Here is a 24828-nt window from a genome sequence, read left to right on the forward strand (position 1 = left end):
TCTGTCGACAGGAGTTTTAGACCTCCGGACCATCCCCAAGAGGACAAACGTTATATCTCTGGGCTCGCAGCACTCGAGTCTGTCGGAGCCGAGCGGCTACCTGGATTCGGCCAAGAGCTCGCACTCTGTTTACTCGGGGAATTCCAACTCGAGCTCGGACCGGGACATTCTGGACCTGTCCATGCCGGACAAGAACTCGGTGACGGAAGTTTGTTACGTGTGCGGTGACGAGTACAAGAGAGGCTCGCTGTGCAATCTCAATACCAAGGAACCCAAAGATGTAAGTTAGCATTACTCTAAAATTAATATTTGAAACACTAATATAGTGATTTAGTCAAACATTTATTTACCAAGGTTGATTTAAGTGCTCCGTTAACGCTGTTCCCGGCACTCACCTCCTTTCAATAACTTTCTCAGTTATTCCACCCCTAGTAAACATATTTCCCAGATACACAAATTTCTCTACTTGTTTAGTATATATTTCACATTTAGTAATACTTTAATTTCTTTCAAAAACCATCACATTCGATTTACCGACATTCATCAGCATCAAATCGCTTCCCTCGCATAAATCGTACACCTTTGTTCCAAGAAGCACAGCATCATCAGCATACAAAAGACAATTGATAGTTATATCACCCATTTCTGCTTCCATTCTTAAGCCTCTTCAGTTCTTTCATACAGTTATCGATATACACGTTGAACAGCCATGGTGACATCGCACATCCCTGCTTGACTCCTTTATGAATGTCAAACCACGATGTGTATGATCTATTTACCTTAACACGTGCTGTGCTGTCTTAATACAGAAGCAATAGCCTCAGGTTTCCTTTAAAACACATAAAAATTGCCAACCATCCGTTGTATCTTTTTCCCTTCATATGGAATTTGATGCATTAGTTATATGTTGTAAAATCACATTTGTTTCGTTAGTTTGCTAATTTATTTTTGTATCACTAAACATTTCCTCATAGTTGCTCATGTACTATGAAACGAACTCAAATGTGTTATTTATAGTTATTCTACTAGAGATAACAAATGCTTTTGAGTCAACCCTTTAACTGCTCTCAAAACTATTCATTTAAAAAATGTTAAAATAATATGTTTATTCATGATAAATCCTAAATCTAAATGAATGTGTAAAAAAAAGACTCGTATTTTAATAAATTTCTGAAAAACAAGATTTCCATTTGATTGATGAAGGCTGCAAAGGTGCATACTGAGAACTCTTTAGAAGTAGACTCGAGAGTGGCTCGATGATTTGGGGGCCACATGAACTGAAGTACTCTCTTATGATAGAGAAAATCCAAAAGAAGTTTCTGAGATATCTCTACATGAGAGAGTGCGGGTATTATCCTCGGCTCTACCCGACCGAGTTTCTCCAGGGTATCCTCGGCTACAACAGTTTGGAGACTAGAAGAAATGTGTATTTGACTACACATCTTTATCGATTGTTGCGCAGTATGGTCGATAATCCTGATATTATGTTGAGCATTGGTTTGTATGTTCCCGATAATTACCTAAGACAGCGTCAGCATAGATTGTTCTTATTCCGATATACAGGACCATCCTGCCGTTGGAAGGGCTACCGCTCTGCTGAACTACATCGCTTCTGGGTGTTGATCTGTTCCATATCCGAAGGGATTTTCCGGAGCAGGATTCTCCTACTACTTTGACAAAAGTCTCTTTGATGTAATTTTTTTCTTGTTATAATATGTACGCCTTCAATTTTAATGTGTTGTGTGCATGTTATTTTAAAAATAAATTCGTTGAATTGAATTTTAAAAAAAACACGGGTGCAGTACAAATCATAATACAATTTAGTGATGAATTTTCTTTTTACGGGAATAATTTTGTTCACCTTATTACATCTTTAGAGTGCATGGTATCTCTAGCTTCAGCGCTTCAAAAAAAAGATAATTAAAGAGTACAATGAAAGCAATAAATAATCAAATTATAACATGTTATCCAACAGAAAGAGCCCGAAACCGCAAAGTATCTTTTGTACAAAGCGCTGGAAAAATTTCTCCTGTAGTTTTCAACCTTGAACAAAAAACATTTTTTTATATAAATGTGTACAAAAAGCTACAGAACTACGTACAGAAATGATAAAATAACTCTTTAAAAACAGGATTGAATGGAAACTTTCATTTTTAACCAAAAAATCACACGATTTATTGTTTATAACAAAAAAGTTAGTAACCAATCGCAAATTCCGTACGCATTTCGACGGAGAATGTTTCTCCGTAACGATAGGCAGCGAGGATAGTACGCCATATCACTCTGTCTTTACATACAGATCTCGCTTCCTCTACATTCATACGTCTTCCCATGTATGCGCGCCGATTGTTCCGACTTCATGTCCATCTTCGAGTGTTTGTTGAATTTGGTCATGCCATGTCTTTCTCGGTCTTCCACTATTTCTGCATCCTTAAACATTCGCATCGTTAATCTTTTTAGCCGTTCTTTCGCTGTCCATTCGCTCTACATGTCCAAACCAGCGCGGATCTCCTTGCTTGATTTTGTCGGTAATGCTTATCTCGGCCTCGCGTAATGTTCGGATCTCGACGTTTTATCTCATAGTTTTATGACATTCGCCTGAGAGACCGCATTTCGACAGCAATCAGCCTACTTTCATCCCTGTTTTTCCAAGTCCATACTTCGCTCCCATACATCAGGGTCGGCATCAGAACTCCGGCGTGAGCAGGGTTAGATATTAAGTTTGAACGGTATTCGCTTGTTTTTTGTTTTTGTTTACACTCATAACTGGAGAGTAACTACATTTTCTGTTTGCGTAACCTTTGCAAATCTTATCTGTAAAGTAACACTCCGGCACATGACTTACTACGCCGTAACCTACCGCAGATATTTTATTTATTTAGGATACAAACAGATGTACAGGTTAAATTAATATCAATATACCTGCCTGCCATCCAATAATATGTATTCACTAAATTATACTACAATAAACTAGAACTGTGATGGACCTTAAGGCTGACTCATCTCCACTCGGTTTCAGGGATTAGGGATTTGTCAAAAAAACTCATTCAGGGTTCTGGTTTTATTTCACACACAGAACTGTGTTGTATTTATATTATTGAAAAGTGGTATTCCATTGTCTAATTTTCTTTTTCTTGCAGCTCAACTTTATTACGACGCTTACTAATTTTACAACCTTCAAATAATTTTGTTTAAAATTTCAGGCATCAAAGAATCAGCCGTTCTTTCCGATCTTCAATGAGCACCATCCCCGACCGGCCAGATCCCGGCCCAAGGATGCCCAGGGCCTCATACAAGCCTGCGTCGCGTGCCAGCATCATCTGTTGCAACAGTGGCACAACTTTCAGGTTTGAGTCTGATATAATAATTACATTGTCAATTAATATGTATTTTAACTGATGGTATATCTTTGCAAATTTGACCACATAACCGAGTATCGCACGCAACTACACTGGCTTAGTATCAGGCATAGAAGAAACATTCACATTCTATCACTTCTTCACAATATTTTAAATAATCCCACTTCGCCTGTTTATCTGAGAGAGCTCACCCAACCTCTTTCACAACACGGACTATCTCTTCGTTCTAGTAACTAAAGAACCCTTTTAATACCCTGTCATCGCTCTAATTTTCTTGCCTCCTCTTTCATAGTAGTAGCCTCTCGATTGTGGAATAATCTACCCACCAATGTTAGAGACATTTAAGTCAAGATTGAAATGTCACTATCTAAATATTTAAATTGTTCCTTTATCCTTCTTCTTTCCTTCCTATCCCTTCTCCTCTCTTCATAGTATAGTGTTAATTTTTCTTTATATATATTTTTATTTTGTCAATCTTTGTTTTTAATTTTTGTATAAAATTGTAAGATTCAATATTTATTTATTTATTAATGGACATTGTCCATGTATACAATTTATAAGGTTTAAATATTACAATAAAAGAATTGTTTAAAACATTTAAAAAAAAGAAAGAAGCATTGACAAACATAAGGGACATCGAGACAAGATCTGGACTATTTATTTAGTGCTCGTTTAAATCGTTGTAAACTTAAACCAAAAAAGTCCAGATCTTGTCTTGAGTTAACAATACGACAAAGGCGGGTCATTGGAGAATTTAGGCCATAGTTTGTTCTATGCTGATCGATGAACAGTACTTCATTGTTTCTCAATCTACGAGTCGGAATATTGAATTTTACTTGTCCCAAGTACTTCATTGTTTCTCAATCTACGAGTCGGAATATTGAATTTTACTTGTCCCAAGTACTTCATTGTTTCTCAATCTACGAGTCGGAATATTGAATTTTACTTGTCCCAGTAATGATAGAACATCGATTATACCATTTAGTATGCCGAACATATATATCAATATTAATCAATATTAGTTCTACGTTTTTGTAGACTAGAAATATTTAACATTGACTCTATTTCAGCATAAGAATAATTATCTCTCTCTAGTCCGAGCATCCACGCTATTTTTCAAAGCAAGCCATGTCCATGTATTTATAATTTTGTCAAACTGAACGGTTTGGGTAGGTGGGAAGAAATTGCCTTAAGGCAATATGCCCGCCCTTATATGCATATATGTTGTATATGTATAAAAAGTGTCAAATAAATAAAAATTTACACCTTAGATAAGAGGAATAACCACCCTGCTTTAGATTTCACTGATTAATTTTTTAGTTTTTTGTTAAGGTTCTATAATGACACTGTGAACAATATTCTGTATTTACTATATTAGTTTTATATCACCCGTCGATGGGAGGAGTGCTCTCCCATACTATAGTAGTGTTCTTGTAAAATAATATAAATTGTGTAAAACTAATAACAAAGTTTTATTTTCACAATAATTTATAATGAAGTTTTACAAAGTGAATGCTCATTCAATTAATAATATCATTGTCAATATGCCTATTGTACAAACTTTAAAAAAAAACATCACAAATTTTCAGAGTTCTCCTCTTTTTAATGTGTTTTTAATTTCTATTCGTCTTTACTTTATTTCCTTTTTCTTTTTTCTAATAATAATCATCAAAATATTCAATGAAATAATCATGATTCTATTTTATATCAATTGCTATAGTACTTTATGTACTTTTTAACTGAATATTACAAGAGCCCTCTGGGCGTTTACAAATAAATAAATAAAATTTTCAAAACTCTACATTACAGTTTTGTGTGAAATGAATCTGAACTCTGGATGAGTGCTTCCGACTAAAGGGCTGCTCTCGGATAGTAAAAAACTGTAAATTAGGCAAATATTATGCATATTTTTGCCTCGGTTCGATTCTTTGCAGATTGAATTTCTTCCCTGTGACAATTGGCCGGGCAAACACTGTAAAAATCAACGCGGCCGGACACGCTAAAGTATCAATCCTGAAAGCAATTATTGGACCGTCCATAATGAGCACTAAATATATCTAGTTAGGTTTGCACTCACTCCGTTAAATGTGTGAACCACTTGTCCAAACAAAGCAGTTATGGAAATTTGACTTTCAGTTATTTCCGATAACCCTCAGGTCAATCTTGAGATACCCTCTCGATAAATAAATAATATATTTATGTCTTGTCGGAATATTATTTTTAAAATTTTACTAAAATTAAAATAAAGCAACTTTGTTTTTTTACCATTTATTTTAATAAATTTTATTTTATTAACACACATATGTGCAAAAATAGCATTTTTGTTTTTTTTTTTAAACTTTTTTTTTTTTTACCCAAGATTATAAACAAAAATGAAACCTAAAAATTATACAAGCTTCCTTATAATATTTCTGTATTTCTTATGTTCATTATATACAGGGTGCTCACTAAACTCTGTCACTTCCGAAACCACGATGATCAGTATGAGCAAGAAGACATATTGGCACATTAAAATATTTTTTTGAAACGAATAAAATTTTGAAAAATAAAATAGCAAAAAAGCAAATGGTTGCTTACTTCTGCAGGGGAGACCCTGATAGTGCGCCGCGCTCCCCTCACTTCTCCCCTGCAGAAGTAAGCAACCATTTGTTTTTTTTAATATTTTATTTTTTAAACTTTTCTTTGTTCTAAATATTTTTTAAATATGCTAATTTGTCTTCTTGCCCATACTGATCATCGTGGTTTCGGATGTGACAGGATTTAAAGAACACCCTGTGTATATATATTTGGATAATTTACATAGCGCCGTTTTTGTGAAAATCTCCCCAAGGGCGCTGTACAATAAATAAATATCCCAGCACGTCTTGCAGCTACAGAGCACATGGACAATAAGAAATCTAGCCCCTATTTACATTTTTTTATTTTATTTAACAATGAAGTTTAGAGTTTTAGTGATATTTTAAAAATTTTACATGCGGTAAAAATTAGAGCTTTAAATTTTACAGCAAAGATTATTGAAAATGAACAAAAAAAATCAATTATCCATATAATCGATTATGCGCAGCTTACCATTATATTTAACTATCAATAATAGTGTGTTATAGTAGTTTTAACTATGGGAGAGTAAATAAAATAATATATATTTATTATAAATTAACGTCACCGTTTATATCTTCCTCAAAAAATTAATACAAGCACCCAGCGCATTGTCCGTTCCCGATCATTGCAGCTTATTTCTCAATACAAAATGTAAACTGTATTTTAACATCCAAAAACCATGTATGTATATTTTCCTTGCCGAGTTCACTAGCAGATTACAGATATTATTTGAAGCTTCTCTATTGGAGAGGAGCATTTCGAACATTATTTCTTAAAGACCATTTTCGTTTGATAGTATTCTGTTGACATATGACGCCAGTTTTTTCATCTGCGCGTTTTAGCTAGTGGCGCCCTCGCTCAGTGTCGTCAATTTCTTGCATTATTCATTTTTTGGTTTCGAAGGAAACGCAGCTGACGGCGCGGCGGCCATGACGGTCGTGTGACTTTTTGTTACAATATTATTGCGAATATGTCTAATGAATGTTATTGTTATGTTATGTAAAGTTAAAACGATGTATTTTGTTGGCATAACTAAATAAATCTAAATCTAATCTTATTGTTTTTTTTAAGTTTTTCAGAAAAAATATACATTAACGTTAGACATTACATAAAAGACAAAAACAATTTTTGTTCACTTAATGGGGAGTGACATCTTACAATAATATATTTATTATATTTTTAATTAGTAAATATTTTTAGTATAAAATGTAAATTACAAAAAATATATACAGTATTTTCAATCAGTGCCAAACAAAAAGGAATTACGAATATAATTATTTTATTATACTTATTTTTTAACTTTTTTAAAAAAAACTTTTGCATGCATGTACTGTAGTACTGGAGTATATACCTACATATTTTGCAAAGTTATTAATTTTTGTTTGTTGGATTATTAGTAATAATTATTTTAATTAAAAATAAGTAGGTATTTCGTCTTCTGTTGCCAGCAGGTGTAACTGGAGCTGGAGAGATGAAATTGTTTTGACACAAAACCATAGACAATAAATCCGTGTACCTGTATAAACTTTATTACTTATGTGTATGTATGCTCATGCAGGTACAAATTATGAAAAAAAAAGTATAGCTTACCTATAAAAAAAGTCACCGTTCGCCACTGATACATAGTTCTTAATACTTCAATCAATAACCCAAGTGGGGTATAAAAAACAAACATTTTTTATAATTATTATTTTCATATTTTTGTATCTCTCTTCCAATCAACGCTTATCAGAAGATGAATTGGAAATTTCTGGATTAGCATATTTTATCTTCTGTTGTAATATTTCTTAATTAAAAGTAATTAATTTCTTTATTATTGTATTTTCTTAATAGATTCAATTTCAACAGACTGATAAATTGTATGTTTAGTGGTATCCGAAATTCTGTCAATTATTGTTTTTTATCTGCTAAAGATGCCTCATATGAAAAAAAGCGTTTAATTAAGGCCACTTAAACCAGCCAATGACAGGTCATGAGCACTGGATGCCTAGACTTCTATATTCTCTTATCTAAAATGTTTTTCATCTTTGTTGTAAAATGTTAATATTAACAGCTCCCTAGGAGGCTGAATCCAGTCCTTGTCTACAAAAATTTGGACAAACTCAAAACATTGTTGATTTTATTTTGTTACCTTTGTTTCCTCGTTTTGTTGACGGGTCAAATCGATAATGGGTCAACTATGACCTATTGGAATACCCAATCTGATTCCAAAAATACATTTATACAATTATATTGTTTAGATTTAATTTTATCTCTGTTGGTGTTTCAAAAACACGTTCTTTAGTGGTGCCGAGCCCCATTCAACGCGACGTTTGCTCGTGTCGGTAACAGCATGCTAATCTGTCCTCAAACAGAGATAAAGGCCGGGATGTTTACGCGAGCCGCGCTTCACCTCAGTTACTGTGGAGAAGTTCCGCTGGAAACATGTACGCGGTCCTCTCGGCCTTACAACTTGACCTTAACATGTGATCGTCAAACTGAACATTCTATAATTAGTGCGAACGCTATTGCGAGTGATTTGCAATAGTATTTTTATCAAGTTCAGTGCGTACTGTGTAAAGATCGTATTGTGTGCTTTCGTGATATGCATATTATTGGAATATCATTACTTGTTTCTCTTTTGGTATTGACACAACGGTTTGTCGTAGAGATAATTCTCTTGGAAGTTTATTTATTAATTGCAAAATAACGAACCAGGGTAGGCAGAGGATAGAACTTAATATCTCTGTCTTTACATACAGACCTCGCTTTCTCTACATTCATGCATCTTCTCGTGTTGATTATTCCGACGTTTGACATGTCCATCTTCGAGTATTTGGTCATGCCATCTCTTTCCCGGCCTTCTTCGATTTCTGCATCCGCCCGCATTCGCATCGTAAATCTTTTTAGCCGTTCTTTTGCTGTCCGTTTGCTCAGCATGTCCGAACCAACGCAGAACTCCTTTCTTGATTTAGTCGACAATGCTTATCTCGGTTTTCAATGATGAAGGAATCTTGACATTTGTGCACCTGTTGTACATGGCTTTATTTCAATTTCAATTTATTTATTTATAAACGTTTAATGTACATTACAAAAAAGTTCAATGCATACATAAAACGAAAAAATTAATTCTAAAATTTAAATATACAAAAATGGTAAAATAAAAATACCCAGTAATTATAGAGAAAGAATGCTATCCTCTCTGAACTTTTTTTCACTAATATGAAAGATGTCAATATCCGAAGAGATACGGTTGAGTAAAGACATCGCTCTTCCTACTGTCATTACCATCGGCAGGTTGGTTCTGCAAGCAGGAAGATAAAACAGCTTAAGCTGTCTATGTCTAAGGTAGTCATTAGGAACATAAAGAAAAATACTCTCCGTTACACCTATGTTGATCGTAATACCACGGATCAATCGGAAAAAATACATAAGCAAGTATGCATTCCTTCTTTTCTCCAAACTATTGTAGCCAAGCATTCCCAGTATGAAGTCAGACGGATACAACCACGGATAATATCCGCACTCCCTTAAATAAAGATACCTCAGAAATTTCTTCTGAACCATCTCCAGCATAAGAGAGTACTTCAATTCGTGGGGTGCCCAGATCAGAGATCCACACTTTATCACATATTTGCGTTGTTTTTCCTTTACAATACCTCGGCCTCGGCCTCGTGGTGTAATGGTCAGCGCATTCACCTACCGTGCAAGAGGTCTCGGGTTCGATTACCGACATGGCTAATACGAAATATTTATTTTAAAGGGGGTTTTCACACTAGAATATTTCATAGTCCCTGGATTGGTACTTGAAGCGTAAGATTTCTTACTTTCATGTAACAAAATGATCAAGATGTGACATGACACTGCAATTGGTGTACTGATGCATTGCGCCATGCACCTTTAGGTGTGGAAGGTGAATTCTGGCACAAGTACCAACTTGTGCCGGAAACCTGACGACATACCCACTATCATAAATGGTTCACGATAGATGAGTTCTGCGACGTGGTACCATATAGGCACAAGTGATAGCTGAGTTATTTGTTTATTTAACTCATAAGAAGCAAGGCAGCTGTAGTGATTTTTAAATTATAGCGTTTGTTGACAATAAGTGCTAACCACACGTAGGTGGCATGACAACAGCATCTATTGACAAAATAAATACTTCTACTGGGTATGCCTGCCAAATCTGGGCCCCGATTACAATGAGAAGTCAACATTTATCTTAAATTTTATCTCCAAAGTAAAATTATTTTTTCTGTATGAAAAACAGAATACGCATACATTTTTTTATTTTAAACATGTTCAATTGAACGTAGTTATACAGAAAGCAGCCAGCCATAGAAAAGTGAAACGGAAATAATAGCACATTTGTAAAAATAGTGAATAATCAAATGTACACAACAGTTAGAATGTTTTTGACTTTGACAAATGATAAACAATGAATACATTAGTTTTTTTTAAACATTATAAAAAAGAATCTAATTACGCATTTACCAGTTTTAATAACTTTTAAAGTACCGTAAGATTTTTCTAGTGCTGTGGGTGTTTTTTGCAAATTGAGAAATGCCGTTTTTGTGATCGGCACTATTTTCAAAGGGTTATTATTACAGTTTTTTGTATGAAAGTGGCCTGGCTGTTTTTAGCAGAACTTAGAATTGACCTTGCTGCACCCGATAACACCAATATGATTTTTTATGATTTTTTTTAAATTGTGGACTGGCTGCTTTCTGCATAACTACGTTCAATTATAGGTTACCGATGAAGATACTTTAAATGTTCACGCAAATATACTCATTTTCGTACACAAATATAGATTTTTCTTTATAGACCGTCGAATATAACTCTGTTAACTTCCTTCGTTCTTCATCGGTATATACTGAGACGGTATAAACTAGTATCGATATTTATGTACGAAAGTGTGTATCTTCGTCGGTAACCAGTAATTGAATATGTTTAGAAAAAAATATTGTAAACAAATTCTATGTTTCATATAGATAACTTAATTTTACTTTGTAGATAAAATTGAAGATAAATTTTAACTTCCCATCAGAATACGTAATAATAATAATTATGGATAACTTATATAGCGCCATTTTCGTAATAAAATACCTCAAGGGCGCGTACCCTGGGATTATTGTCTTAAATGAACTATTTTTTTTTACTAAAAAAATTGCCATTAATTCTACGCACTGTTTATTCAATCGAAGGTTTTTTTTTATACAAAACTGCATAACTGAAATTGTAATCTTTTTTCGTTAACAACAATATTTTGAGTTTGTCCAAATTTTTGTAGACAAGGACTGGATTCAACTCCCTGGGGAGCTGTTTATATTAACATATTACAACAGAGATGAAGAACATTTAAGAGAAGGTAATATAAAAGTCCAGGCATCTACAGGGCTTATGACCTGTCCTTGTCTACAAAAATTTGGACAAACTCAAAATATTGTTGATGAATTACCTGGTCCATGAAGAAGTATAGAAATTGAAAAAATAATATTTTCAGGCGTTGCCTTGTATGTAGGTGAAATAATTCAATTTGATGAATCTCACCCGCATAAATAAAGGTTTCAGCTCTTTAACTTCACAAACATCAACAGATGAAAGAATTGAAGGAATATAGATGTTCAAATATGGGCAGAATGGTGAATGTTACACAGTGTGTAAAGTGGCCACTTAAACCAGCCATTGACAGGTCATAAGCCCTGTAGATGCCTGGACTTCTATATTACCTTCTCTTAAATGTTCTTCATCTCTGTTGTAATATGTTTTTTCGTTAACTTAAAAAAAAAACATGTATTAAAAATGAATGAAACATTTGGATTTTTTTTTAACACAATATTGTAAAACACAAACTCGAAGTTATTGATTTTTTATGACAACTAATATTGAGGCATTAAATTTTTATGTCACTTGTCTTGAATTCGTCAATTTTTTATGTTTCCTGGTCATAAAGTGATTTATATTTGATGTCAACTCGTCTTGAGGTCATTCTGTTTTTATGTCACCTAGTTTTAAAGTCATTCAGATTTTATGTCAATTGGACAGATTGTTCTGTATCATTCGCTTTATAAATATTTATGTATTTTTTGTATGTACACAACTTTGCAAAACAGTTTAAATCATATAAATATTTACAAAGAATTACAATCTTAACGCTAATTAGGTTGATAGCATATTTATCATCAGTAGTATTATGCTCTTAATCTTTTAATGGCTACTTTTATATCTAAACAGCTTTTATAATGTTTGTCGATTCATTCATCATGATGTCTTAATTTCTGTTCTCGAAATGTTATGATGACTTCACCAATGTTTTCTTTCTTATATGTTTGGAACTCATTTTCAAAATACATTACCCTTGGTATTGTAGAAATCTCTTGACCACAGATATTGACTGTTCGTCTATTCGATTCTGAACTATCCTTAATGCCAGTTTTTTTTTATGCTTTCTTTTTTACAGAATATGATTCTCTGTGAAATTCCCTTTCTATATAATCTTAAATGCCAAAAATGCAATACTGTTTTTAGTTATTCAATAATTTCCGTTCATACTAAATGCCAAAAACTCAAAATCATTCATCTAAAAAAATATTATGCAAAAAAAAAAAAATTGTTTCTATTGATAATGTATGTAGCGCCGTTTTCGTATAAATATACACCAAGGGCGATTTAATGGTGTACATAAAACCACCAAAAGAACATTCCATCGTGCATAGTTTGTATCATATCCCATATTATGGAAGTATCTTTCTCGGCCTTCCTCGGCTTCTACATCCAGGCACACTTGCACTATAACATCTTTTAGCCGTTCTTTCATGACTCATCCGCTCCACACGACCAAATTATCGTAAGAGCCCTTTCTTAATTTTGTCAATAATGCTCATCTCAGCCTTGCACTCTGCTCTAATTTCGACATTTGTACACCTATCATACATAATCTTACCACGCATTCGCCTGAGAGATCGCATTTTGACAACATTCAGTTTACTTTCATCCTTCTTTTTTCAACACCACGCTTCACTACCATACATAAGGGTTGGTACCAGAACTTCGTTATGTACTGCCAATTTTGCTTCTTCGATAAGTTCTTATTTGCCACTATCGATTTTAAGGCACCATTAACTATGTTTCCGGCACTAACCCTTCTCTCAATGTACTTATCCACATTTCCGTCTCTTGTAAACATACTTCCCAAATATACAAATTCTTCTACCTGCTTTAATCTGTCTCCATTTGCTATAATCTTACATACCTAGGGTATATAAAATTTATTATATTTTGTTTATATTTTATGATAATTTTTTGGATTGCTATTTTTTGTATTGTAGCTCTAATCTAATAAACATGTATGACTCTCATTATTGTTATATCTTCTTAAAAAATGTACATATTTCTTATTTGCATTGAATAATAGAAGAAATTTTGTTGGACGGCTCGGTAGGAAATCTCATTTCCAAAATCTGGCCCGGCTGCTGAAAAGGTTGGCCACCCATGATCTAAACTATCCTAAACCCCTAGGATACTCTTGAAAGACTTAAAGACTTATGTTTAAAAAGGCTATAAAAAAATGGATAGTGGAGCTAGGTAGAAGTAAAATGGATTGTCTCATTCGCCCAAAGCAATATTGAATCAACCGCTCCGCAAGTGTATGCTTATGTTAGGTTTTTGTTATTTTCATTGTGCGTTTTGTAATATAAATAATATAGATGTATATAAATACGTAGTGTATAAAACTGTCTGAATATTTTGTTAATTATCTCTGTTTATTAAGTTAGTCTTTTTTGTTTATTCTCAAAATAAAAACATTTATAAAAAGTTTATTGTTAAGTGTCCTCGGCACGGGTAATCCCAGTGAGGTCACATTATTTTTATTATTAATTATAGTTTGTAAGAGAAAAATATGAATAAAAAAGTTTAAAAAATACTTTGGATTCCTCACAGGATTTTCTTGCTTTTAAAAGTTTTACAATAGCATGGCCCTTACACTAGTGCACCATTTGTGAAATTTAAAAAAATTGCTCTCCTGCGTATTGTATGTTTTGACATTTAGGATAGTTTATTGGCGGCCTCCTTGGTGTAGTGGTCAAGACGCTTGACTCACAGACGGAAGGTTCCGGGTTCGATTCCCGGTGAGAACACAAAAATTAAAATGTGATTTTTCTCAAGCCTGGGTGTTCTGTGATGTAATTCACCACTGTAATTGGGCCTCCTGGCCTGTTGTGGTGCAAAAATAATAAAAAAAAAAAAAAAAAGTCAAGATTAAAATGTCACTATCTAAATATTTAAGTTGTTCCTTTATCCTTCTTCTTTCCTTCCTATCCCCTCTCCTCTCTTCATAGTATAGTGTTCATTTTTATATTTTTGTTTTATTTTGTTAATCTTTGTTTTTAATTTGGTATAAAATCGTAAGATTCAATATGTCCATGTACATGTAATTTTCTCAAACTGAACGGTTTGGGTAGGTAGAAAGAAATTGCCTTAAGGCAATATGCCCACTCTTATATGCATATAAAGTGTTCAATAAATAGTTCAGAATTGAATATACGTGTTGGCCGTTAGAGAAAAACAACTTCGTTTCTCTTTATGAGCAATTATTAACTGCTCGTGCAGCAACAGCAGCTCTAAAGATACTTTTTATCCTTTGTGTAATAACTTGATCATGGCCAAAGAACGGATGGTTATTGTAGAGATAGAGTTTAATGTAAAGAAATTATCTTCAGGACTTATCCGGTCGCCACGTTCCACGTGGCTCCGCCCACTCCAACGTCACACGACTAACACAGTAGTGACATCTTGTGACAAGCGAGTGTCACTACTTCACTACACTTTAGCTTGGTTCAGTCCAAACTTAGAAATAGGCTGGGTAATGAAAAGGCCTCAAAACTCGTATTCCTCTTTGAATATTTCAGCCAACACCCTGCAGCCAGAGATACTGATTTGAATTGGGTTTGGGAGGCATTGGTCACGAAGCTAGTGAAGATTCCTCATCGTCTGATGATATTCCAATAGTTAACTCGATAAAAGATCGATTCCTGTTTTATCCTTAGTAATTTTCCCCATTGTCGGTCTCGTGGTGTAATGATCGGCGCATTGAAAATTGAAATATTTATTTAAAAGGGTGTTTTGAAATATGATTTATAAATAAAAATAATATTTTTTTTTTAAATATATGTCGACAGTTAAAGTGATTTGATTCATGGATTATTTATCGTGTTCAGGCGTTGAAAAGTGATTAATTTATTTATCCAATGATGAAGTGATGTGTTGCGCATATAGTGGACATAAGTTTTACCAAAATATGGTGTGTATTTTTTAATCAATTGTCTAACATTATATTTTTACATAATGCCCTCTCTACCACAGACAAATTATATTTCTGTGATTTATCGTAAAAATAAAAGACAAGTGGTATTTAAACCCACAAAGATGAAATAACAAGTGACCCGTTTCATCGCTTTTGCAACATCTTTGAGACTGGTATTTTTATTATAAAATTAAATTAATTCAGAAGTGTAGAATAGTTATTTAACATTTTAACATACTATAATGTGTCAATAATTTTGAAGATGTTTTTTAAATTGACCTAAATTATTGTCTTATATTTCACTTAAAGATTCTTCTCATCGTTTCTTTGAATCCCTTAAAATAAATATGTGTATATTTATGTTTTTCATTCTTTATTTCAATTCTTAATTTTTAATTACTCTTAGAAATTTTCTTCATTTTTAATAATATTTCCATTTGTAAATACTCACGACAAACTACAAACTTTAAAATATATTTTTTCACTTAAATTTTAATTTTTAAACAACTTTCATTTAGGTTTTTCTTTTTCCTTCTCTTTTTTATACTTTCATAATTAACCTTACATATAATTGCTTTATAATATGGAAACTTCACTGGTCCATTAGAATTAAGTCTAATTGTGTAAAATATTAAACTTTGTAACTGTACTGTATGTTTCCTTAATAAAAGAAAATAAAAAATTTAAAAATTTAAAAAAAATACTTATACATACATACATTTTACATAAAATTTAACGTACTTTTAAAAAATACAATATATAACATTTCTTGATTTAAATTTTAACAAAAAGGTTTCAAACTTTTTACCAAGCTCTTGTACCATTTTTAATAATTACAAATTTTAAACAATTATTTTTTTTATACTTACGCACCCACACACACGCGCCCTCTCCCTCATTCATTCCCACACGCACATGTACCCTCTCCCTCATTCATTCACGCATACACACATTCATATACACATGAATACAAACGTCACACACATACAATTACGTAAACTCTTTTCTTATATATTATGTGTCATTAGATTTACAGTGGATTTTTTTTATTGGCTCTAGTAATGTTAATATTTTTGTACTTATTTTGTTTATGTAATAGCTGTAAAAATCCCAAATAAAATAAATAAATAAATCATTCCGTGTCCGCTCCCGATTGCCGACTATGTCACAAGTTCTTCTAAATCAACTGATGGTAGAGTGTTGTGATAGATTTCCGGTTTCCGGGAAACCATCTCACCAATCAGGCCAACTCGCCGAAGACAACTAGTAATGTCACTCTCGGAGTAATAAAAATATTACAAAACTTTAAAAAATCGCAGCAATGATAATACAATACACAAAAAAAAATACTGAAAAGGCGTTATAAGAGTTGACAAAATATTTTTTTTTTCTCTTAATAATTTATTTATTTTATTAACATAAACGGCAAATCTGCCTTCAATTATACCTCGCAGTATACCAGCACCAAATAACAGCACTAGAAACTGATAGAATTTTCTTTCTTCTTCTTCATCAGCCTTATTCTCTCCACTGCTGGATGTTGGCCTCTTCCAAACGTCTCCATTCCTTCCTGTCACCCGCTTTCATCATCCATGTTTTACCAGCGATGTCGCCCACCCATCTTTTCTGTGGCCTTCCAACACTTCTTTTGTTTGCCCGTGGTCTCCACTTTATTATTCTGGTTTTCTCTCTGATTGATATTAATTGTTTTTTGTTTTTGTTTTGCAGATGCGAGCGGTCCCCCCCTCGGAAAGGGCGTACACCCTGCGGTCGCGCCCTCCCCCCTCCCCCCTGCCCCCGTCCCCCGTCAGCCTGGCCAGCGGGAAGCTGACTCCGCATGCCTTGCCGCCCCCGCCGCGACAGGATCAGGTGAGGGACAGAAAGTGCCGACAACTGTAAACACCACCCTACATATTGAAAAAATAAAAACAAACATATTTTTGATTATTTTTTTTAAGCATCAGTACCATAATTTTTCATTTTAAAAAACAATTTTTTTTTTAAATCTTGATATGAATTTAAATTTTCAATTTACTTTGTTTTATTTTTTATCTTGTTTTGATTACATTTATGAGCACACACTATTTAAATATATTCAAGTAAATGGCTATTCTTTAATTTTAATTGTACTATTTTAGTTTATTTAAAAAAAATCTATTTTAAACCATTTTATCTGGTTTTATTGAGTTTTTTATTTTCTATCTTCTTAATGATATTTTTAATTTTTCAAAGCATCTTTAACAAAATAATATACGTTCATTATTTTATTTCTATACAGTATTATGTCTGTACTCTTTTATTTGATTCTTAGTTAAAACAAATGTCTGAGCACCTGATGACAAACTATTATTTAATAGTTTATCGGGACAAAATATATATTTTTTAAAACTTTTTGTTATTTTTATAATGTATTAATATTGTAATAATGTGTGTATTTTGTTGAATAAAGACTCTATACAAAAAAAATCGCCATTTTGTCATATCAATATGTTTTTCTAAACTAACATTGATATTTTTTAGAATTAAATCAAAGTTTCTTTAAACATCAATGTATCGTGTGCATCCCTAGCTAGATTACAACATGTCCTGCAGCTACAGAGCGCATATACGAGTAGGATTCTAGCAACAAAATGATTTCAATCAATTTACAAAAAAATCAACATTTAGCACAGTAGTAAGTCTGTCGAGTGTTCGTGATAAAAGTAAATAATTAACTCAATACAAATGTTACGTTTCAGAATGCTTCCAAGGCCACGTTTGTGTGCTATGTGTGTGGGGCCACGGCCGCATCCTCCGCACTTCGCCTCATCTACTGCTGTCGGAACCCCGAACGGGAGGCCTACTTCCCTTTCCTCACGCAGCACAAGCCCTTCCCCGAAGCTAGTCCCATCAGTCCGCAGGGTGAGTGTTGCTGCATTCTCCGAGTAGTAATGTGCGACCCGCTTATATCAACCATGTCGGGAAACGAACTCGAGTAAAATTAAAAAATCATGGCGCTGATAATACGATGTATAATTTTTTTTTTTTTAAATTGTCTTTTTTTAATTAATTGTCTTTTAACTAATAAAAGAAATTACTGAATTTCTTCATTGCAATTTGGTAATGAGGAAGAATGTAATTTGCCAAACTCACTGTGAAAGGAGCAACGTAAGCAGTAGAGTTGACTTATATTAAAATCATGGTTTTTAAAATTAAATGTGTGTTAGAAATACCACATTGTAAAACGAGGCTAGCACCAAGACATGCGTATTTTATAGGTCTAAAAATTTTATTTTTTTTTTACTGATAATATTTCATTGATCCCACTTTCAAAATTTTCCTTTTTTATAAAACACGCACTATTCTGGATTCAAACTAAAGATATGAACTCTTTTTTTCTATGATATATTTTGTTGCCCTTTAATAATAGAGAATATTTTTATGTTTTTTTTTTTTGTATTTTTTATTTCCTTTTTTAATTACTACAAAATAAAAAAGTACCTTATAATCTTTTACAGAATATTTCCTTTTCTCTTTCTCATATTACACAAAAATATTATACCTGTCTAAGTGTCTATTTATTATAGGAGCAAAAATTCATAAACATTTCTTGTATACTCACGAACAGACTATGCCTTTGTGGGATTTTTTCGTTTACTATTTTTACTTTTAATATGTATTTCATTGCTACGTACTTATTCTTTATTTTTTTAATATTCTATTTTACCTCTTATGTACTATATTGTAAAAAAACGAAAAAAAAAAAAAAAAAAAATTAGTATGATAAAAACTGATAGGAAAACCTTATGTCTTTTAACGGTTTTCGGGTATGCCAATGGAGTGCTTTTACTGTTTCCCGGTCCACAATTATATGACTGTTGTTATTTCTGTGTTTACACTTCAGGTATGGTCCAGATCTGTTCATCCTGCAACAAGAGCATCCCGCTGAAGTACCCCATGTACGGAGACAATGGGCAGCTCTTACCTTCCACACCCTCACACCCCACCCAGGAGAGAGATATAAGGTAAAGTGGCTGTGCCACACCTGTCATCAACATCCTTCTGTGCTCCTGATGCTCTGTGCTTTTTCAATATTTTTTTAAACTTGTTATGTCAATGTAAACAACTAATCTTATCAATGTTAATGTCTCCTTGCATTAATTCTGTTGATGTAAACTAATTCCCTTGTAAACTTGTCCTGTTAATGTTATATACTCCCTATTCTGATCCTGGAATTCATTTATTTAACAACTTGTAGTCTTAACATATTACAACAGAGATGAAGAACATTTCAGAAAAGGTAATATAGAAGTCCAGGCATCTACAGGGCTTATGACCTGCCATTGGCTAGTTTAAGTGGCCACTTTACACACTGTGTAACATTCACCATTCTGCCCATATTTGAACATCTATATTCTTTCATCTGTTGATGTTTGTGAAGTTAAAGAGCTGAAACCTTTATTTATGCGGGTGAGATTCATCTAATTGAATTATTTCACCTACATACCAGGCAACGCCTGAAAAATTTATTTTTTCAATCTCTATACTTCTTCATGGACCAGGTGGATTTATCAACAATATTTTGAATTTTCAGAAAGAAAAAAAAAACTTGTAGTCTGTATTACTTTACGATCAAAAAGGGCGTAAGACAGGGTGACACGATATTTCCAAAGCTTTTTACATTAGCCTTAGAAGACATTTTCAAGATGCTAAATTGGAATAACAAAAGCATAAAAATAAATGGTAAGTATCTAAACCACCTCAGTTTTGCAGACAATACAGTAATAAGTGAAGAGGTAAATGAACTGGAAACGGTGGTAAAAGAATTATACCGAGCCTCTAGAAAGATCGGTCTGGAAATGAATATACACAAAACCAAGATTTTGAGTCCAATACACAGCAACATATGTACTAGCAGTAAAACTTTTGGTGCTGTTGACGAGTACATTTACCTTGGGCGCGAAATCATATTTGGAAAATTTAATCAAACACCGGAACTGCCTAGACGAATCGGGTTAAGTTGGGCTGCGTTTGGAAAGCTGAAACACGTTTTCAGAAATAAGGAAATCCCAAATAATCTGAAGGCCAAAGTCTGTCTGCAACTCTTGTGTTCTGCCGGTGGCTCCATATCACTCACTCCTCGAAGTGTTCACAAAATTAAGTGCACTTAGCGGTATATGGAAAGACAAATATCGGGCGTCTCCTTAAGAGATCGAATAAGGAATGAGGAGATAAGACGCCGTAAAAGGTGACTTATATCGCAGAAAGAGACGGAAGACAAAAATGGCAGTGGGCGGGTCATGTGGTGAGACAAGAAGTCGATAGGTGGACTTCCAGAATACTAAAAGGAATGTAGGGAGACCACAGAAGAGATGGACAGTGCATGAGATCTCGCTCTAGTATAATTATTGAGAACATGCCAACTGATCTCTTTCAGTATATTTGGATTATATATACTTCCAGAAATCAGCTTATAGAAATGTTTCCCGAGATAAAATTGGCGAAGAGATTCGAGGGTGTTGTAATCCAGCGTCCTTGCTAGAAATAATGACGGATACAAGAATGGATAATTATTATTTTCTTTAAGATATAAGTATCGCAAAAATCGCTTTTGAACCCTCTCTATTTTACTAGTGTATCATACAATGTGCAAATTGCAGTAGTATTATTAAAATATCTAGAGTTTCGATACAAATCCAAGCTATCTCCTTTCACTGATCTGCAATTTAAACTATTCCCTGTATTGACTGCCAATATGTAAACTAATCCCTTAACTCCCGTTAATGTAAACTACTACCTATTATGACCCTGGAATGTAAACTACCTTCTTTTACTGATCTTCAATATAAACTATTCCCTGTATTGACTGCTAATATGTAAACTAATCCCTTAACTCCCGTTAATGTAAACTACTCCCTATTCTGACCCTACCTCCTACTAACTCCTGAACTACCTCCTTTTACTGATCTTCAATATAAACTATTCCCTGTATTGACTGCCAATATGTAAACTAATCCCTTAACTCCCGTTAATGTAAACTACTACCTATTATGACCCTGGAATGTAAACTACCTCCTTTTACTGATCTTCAATGTAAACTATTCCCTGTATTGACTGCCAATATGTAAACTAATCCCTTAACTCCCGCTAATGTAAACTACTCCCTATTCTGACCCTGGAATGTAAACTAAACTATCCTTTTACTGATCTTCAATGTAAACTATTCCCTGTATTGACTGCCAATATGTAAACTAATCCCTTTACTCCCGTTAATGTAAACTACTCCCTATTCCGACCCAGGAATGTAAACTAAACTATCCTTTTACTGATCTTCAATGTAAACTATTCCCTGTATTGATTATGTCAATTAAAAATAATTCCGGTTTTTGACTAATTACTAATCGATTAAACTAACTAATTTTCGAGAAAATAAATATTTGCGTTATGATTTACTCAAATATTTAAATTTTTAGGGCCATTTTTAATGAGTTGTAAATAACTCGCTACTAGAAAATGGTCAGATTATGACAGATAAATATGTTAGTCCCATTGTGCACTCTGTATGAACTTTTTGGTTATGGCAGTTTGGCACAGTGTACTGAAAATTCTATTAAATGTCATACGTAACTCAAAACACAGTTTTTTGACTAATGGGGTCTTTGATGGGAGGGTGCTATTTTTTTTACCTGTTTTGGGATAGAAACCTGGACCTTACGCATGGGAGCCGATTATGCTAACCACCAAACCACAAAATGGCCAATGTTTTTAGCGTAAACAGTAATACTAATCCTTCCGTCCTCTTACTTCCTCTCTGCCTAAGTCTTCGGGGAAATAGCAAGATGGCAACACCAGTTGTAGATAGAGTCACGAACGCGTTTTTGTAATCATGTCATGTCATTTGTAATCATCATAATCCTCCATTATGATTGCAGATTTAAGCCGTACGACATGGGCGCGGCGGTGACGCGGCCGGCGGGGGGCGCGGCGCGGGGGGCGGAGCACGCCCCCAACCCCTCGGGGGCTCCACCCCTGGGGAGTGCGGGGATGGGGGTGGACACCCCCGCGCAGGAGAACGGCGTCGGGAACTATCGGTGAGACTCGATCAATGATAAATTCTTTCGACTCAAATAGCTTCGGTTTTCAATTTTTCGCCTAATCGTTCATATTATTACCATATTTTGATTGTCCGTATCTATCGCATTGTAAAAATATTGTTCAAATCATTTCAATACAAATCAAAACACTAGGAATTACATAAAGAAAGATGAAAGAAAGGGGACTTGATAGAAACTTAAGATACTAAATGATTACTACGACTGCGCTCTGCATGAGATGTATCAATTCAATCCTGACACACGGCTTTACGGGGTTATAACTGGAAGCTCTATTGTCCCCTATTCTACCTCAAACCCTAGAGAAACTTCATTTCCAGTGGGGTGGTTTAGACTGGAATAAATTGCCAGCCTCGTTGTCCATTCCATTTCGGTCAGCCGATTCAAAAACCGTTTGGATGGGTTTTTGAAGGTAGAAGAACTTGGACAAAACGCAGTACCCGAGATATAGGCGCACCAGCAAAGGTCGCCTGCATGAATAATAATAACAATAAAATAGAAACAGTTTTGGCATGTCCGTTTAACCCTTTATAGGGCACCTAGAATAAAGTGGTAGATAAATAAATTACTAAAATTGAGGTACTGTAAAACCTCTGTTTTACGTTTTTCAAGGGAGAGGCAAAAAAAGTGTTAAACTGAAGAAAACACTAAAATGAGGAAATGAAAAACTGCAGAAAAATTGTAAAAACGGTCTTGATTAGGGATTATTTATATTTACCTTTAATTTCATTAAAATTATTATTATGTCACGCATTGTACTAAAAAAATTAATTAACATGCCAGATACGAATGATTTTTCGTGTGTCAATATAAATCACTCCTTAGACCTTACTACAAAGTTAAGTCGTCACTTTTGCTGACAACGTCATTCTAATCAAGCTATATTTTAAGGACTACAGGTATTTTTTGTACTTACACATGTTGCTATATACTTTTTTTTAAATTTACAATTCAAGCCAACGTGTCTCCAGCTCAAAGCAGTTCTCTGAACTGACAAATAAACTATTATATTATTATAATTATTTCGACGCGCTGCTTCTGGCCATGTGTCAAAACTACGATATAACTTTGAATGAAGACAGGCGTTATTTTTTAAATTAATATTGCAGCATTGAATTTTGAAGTGTTCCCTATGTTTTAATGTATTTAGAGTAGGTATTATCTAACTTATTTTATCTGGGATTATTAAAGGATATTTTAATAAAATGTCTGTAACAGGCGCATGGAGCATGACAGAAAAGGCATTTTTGTGAGTATTTATAAGTTCCTACATTTTCTTTTTATCGTGGGAATTATTAGATATTTACCTAACTATCTATATTGTTAAAAAAGTTAAATTATCATTAATATTGCTTCTGTTGGAACGATGCGAAGTGATTCTTCTAATATCTGATCCTTAATGTTCGTTTCCAGGTGCTACATCTGCGCGGGGACGTTCCCGCACTCGTCCATGGAGTGGCTGTCCACGTCGGCCGAGTACATGAACTCGCACGCCATGCACTTCCCGTGCCTGGCGGGCGGCACGCGGCCGGGCGGCGCGGGCGGCGCGGCGGGCCGCGTGCTGGCGTGCTCGCGCTGCGTGCAGCACCTGGCGCAGCAGTGGGAGACCATGGACGCGGACCGGGTGCCGCTCGAGCACCGCAGGTACTGGGAGAGACGATAGTAGACGCCGTTGAATGGAGAGAAGAGAGAGAACTGAGAGAATGAATAGAAGAGAGAGAATCGAGAGAATGGAGAGAAGAGAGAGAATCGAGAGAATGGAGAGAAGAGAGAGAATCGAGAGAATGGAGAGAAGAGAGAGAATCGAGAGAATGGAGAGAAGAGAGATAATCGAGAGAATGGAGAGAAGAGAGAGAACCGAGAGAATGGAGAGAAGAGAGAGAACCGAGAGAATGGAGAGAAGAGAGAGAACCGAGAGAATGGAGAGAAGAGAGAGAACCGAGAGAATGGAGAGAAGAGAGAGAATCGAGAGAATGGAGAGAAGAGAGAGAATCGAGAGAATGGAGAGAAGAGAGAGAATCGAGAGAATGGAGAGAAGAGAGATAGAATGGAGAGAAGAGAGAGAGAGAGAATGGAGAGAAGAGAGAGAGAGAGAATGGAGAGAAGAGAGAGAGAGAGAGAATGGAGAGAAGAGAGAGAGAGAGAGAATGGAGAGAGAGAGAGAGAGAGAGAATGGAGAGAAGAGAGAGAGAGAGAGAATGGAGAGAAGAGAGAGAGAGAGAATGGAGAGAAGAGAGAGAGAGAGAATGGAGAGAAGAGAGAGAGAGAGAGAATGGAGAGAAGAGAGAGAGAGAGATAATGGAGAGAAGAGAGAGAGAGAGATAATGGAGAGAAGAGAGAGAGAGAGATAATGGAGAGAAGAGAGAGAGAGAGAGAATGGAGAGAAGAGAGAGAGAGAGAATGGAGAGAAGAGAGAGAGAGAGAGAATGGAGAGAAGAGAGAGAGAGAGAGAATGGAGAGAAGAGAGAGAGAGAGAGAATGGAGAGAAGAGAGA

The 24828-nt window shown here is 34.5% G+C and overlaps 1 protein-coding gene across 1 annotated transcript; it reads left to right on the top strand.

The window, feature by feature from the left end:
* Positions 1 to 70: 70 nt before the first annotated feature.
* Positions 71 to 23978, top strand: LOC148273330 (uncharacterized; the record flags this gene model as incomplete). The annotated part of the gene is made up of 6 exons (XM_088238879.1): positions 71 to 280; positions 3204 to 3347; positions 16972 to 17112; positions 17982 to 18144; positions 19127 to 19247; positions 23748 to 23978. Coding segments are annotated over 6 exons (1010 nt in total), but the record flags the coding sequence as incomplete, so codon positions are not given.
* Between the last annotated feature and the right edge of the window lie 850 nt (positions 23979 to 24828).

Source organism: Micrasema longulum, unplaced genomic scaffold, assembly GCF_059751315.1.
Source record: "Micrasema longulum isolate JH-2025_06_02 unplaced genomic scaffold, ASM5975131v1 h1tg001982l, whole genome shotgun sequence".
Classification (NCBI taxonomy): Eukaryota; Metazoa; Arthropoda; class Insecta; order Trichoptera; family Brachycentridae; genus Micrasema; species Micrasema longulum.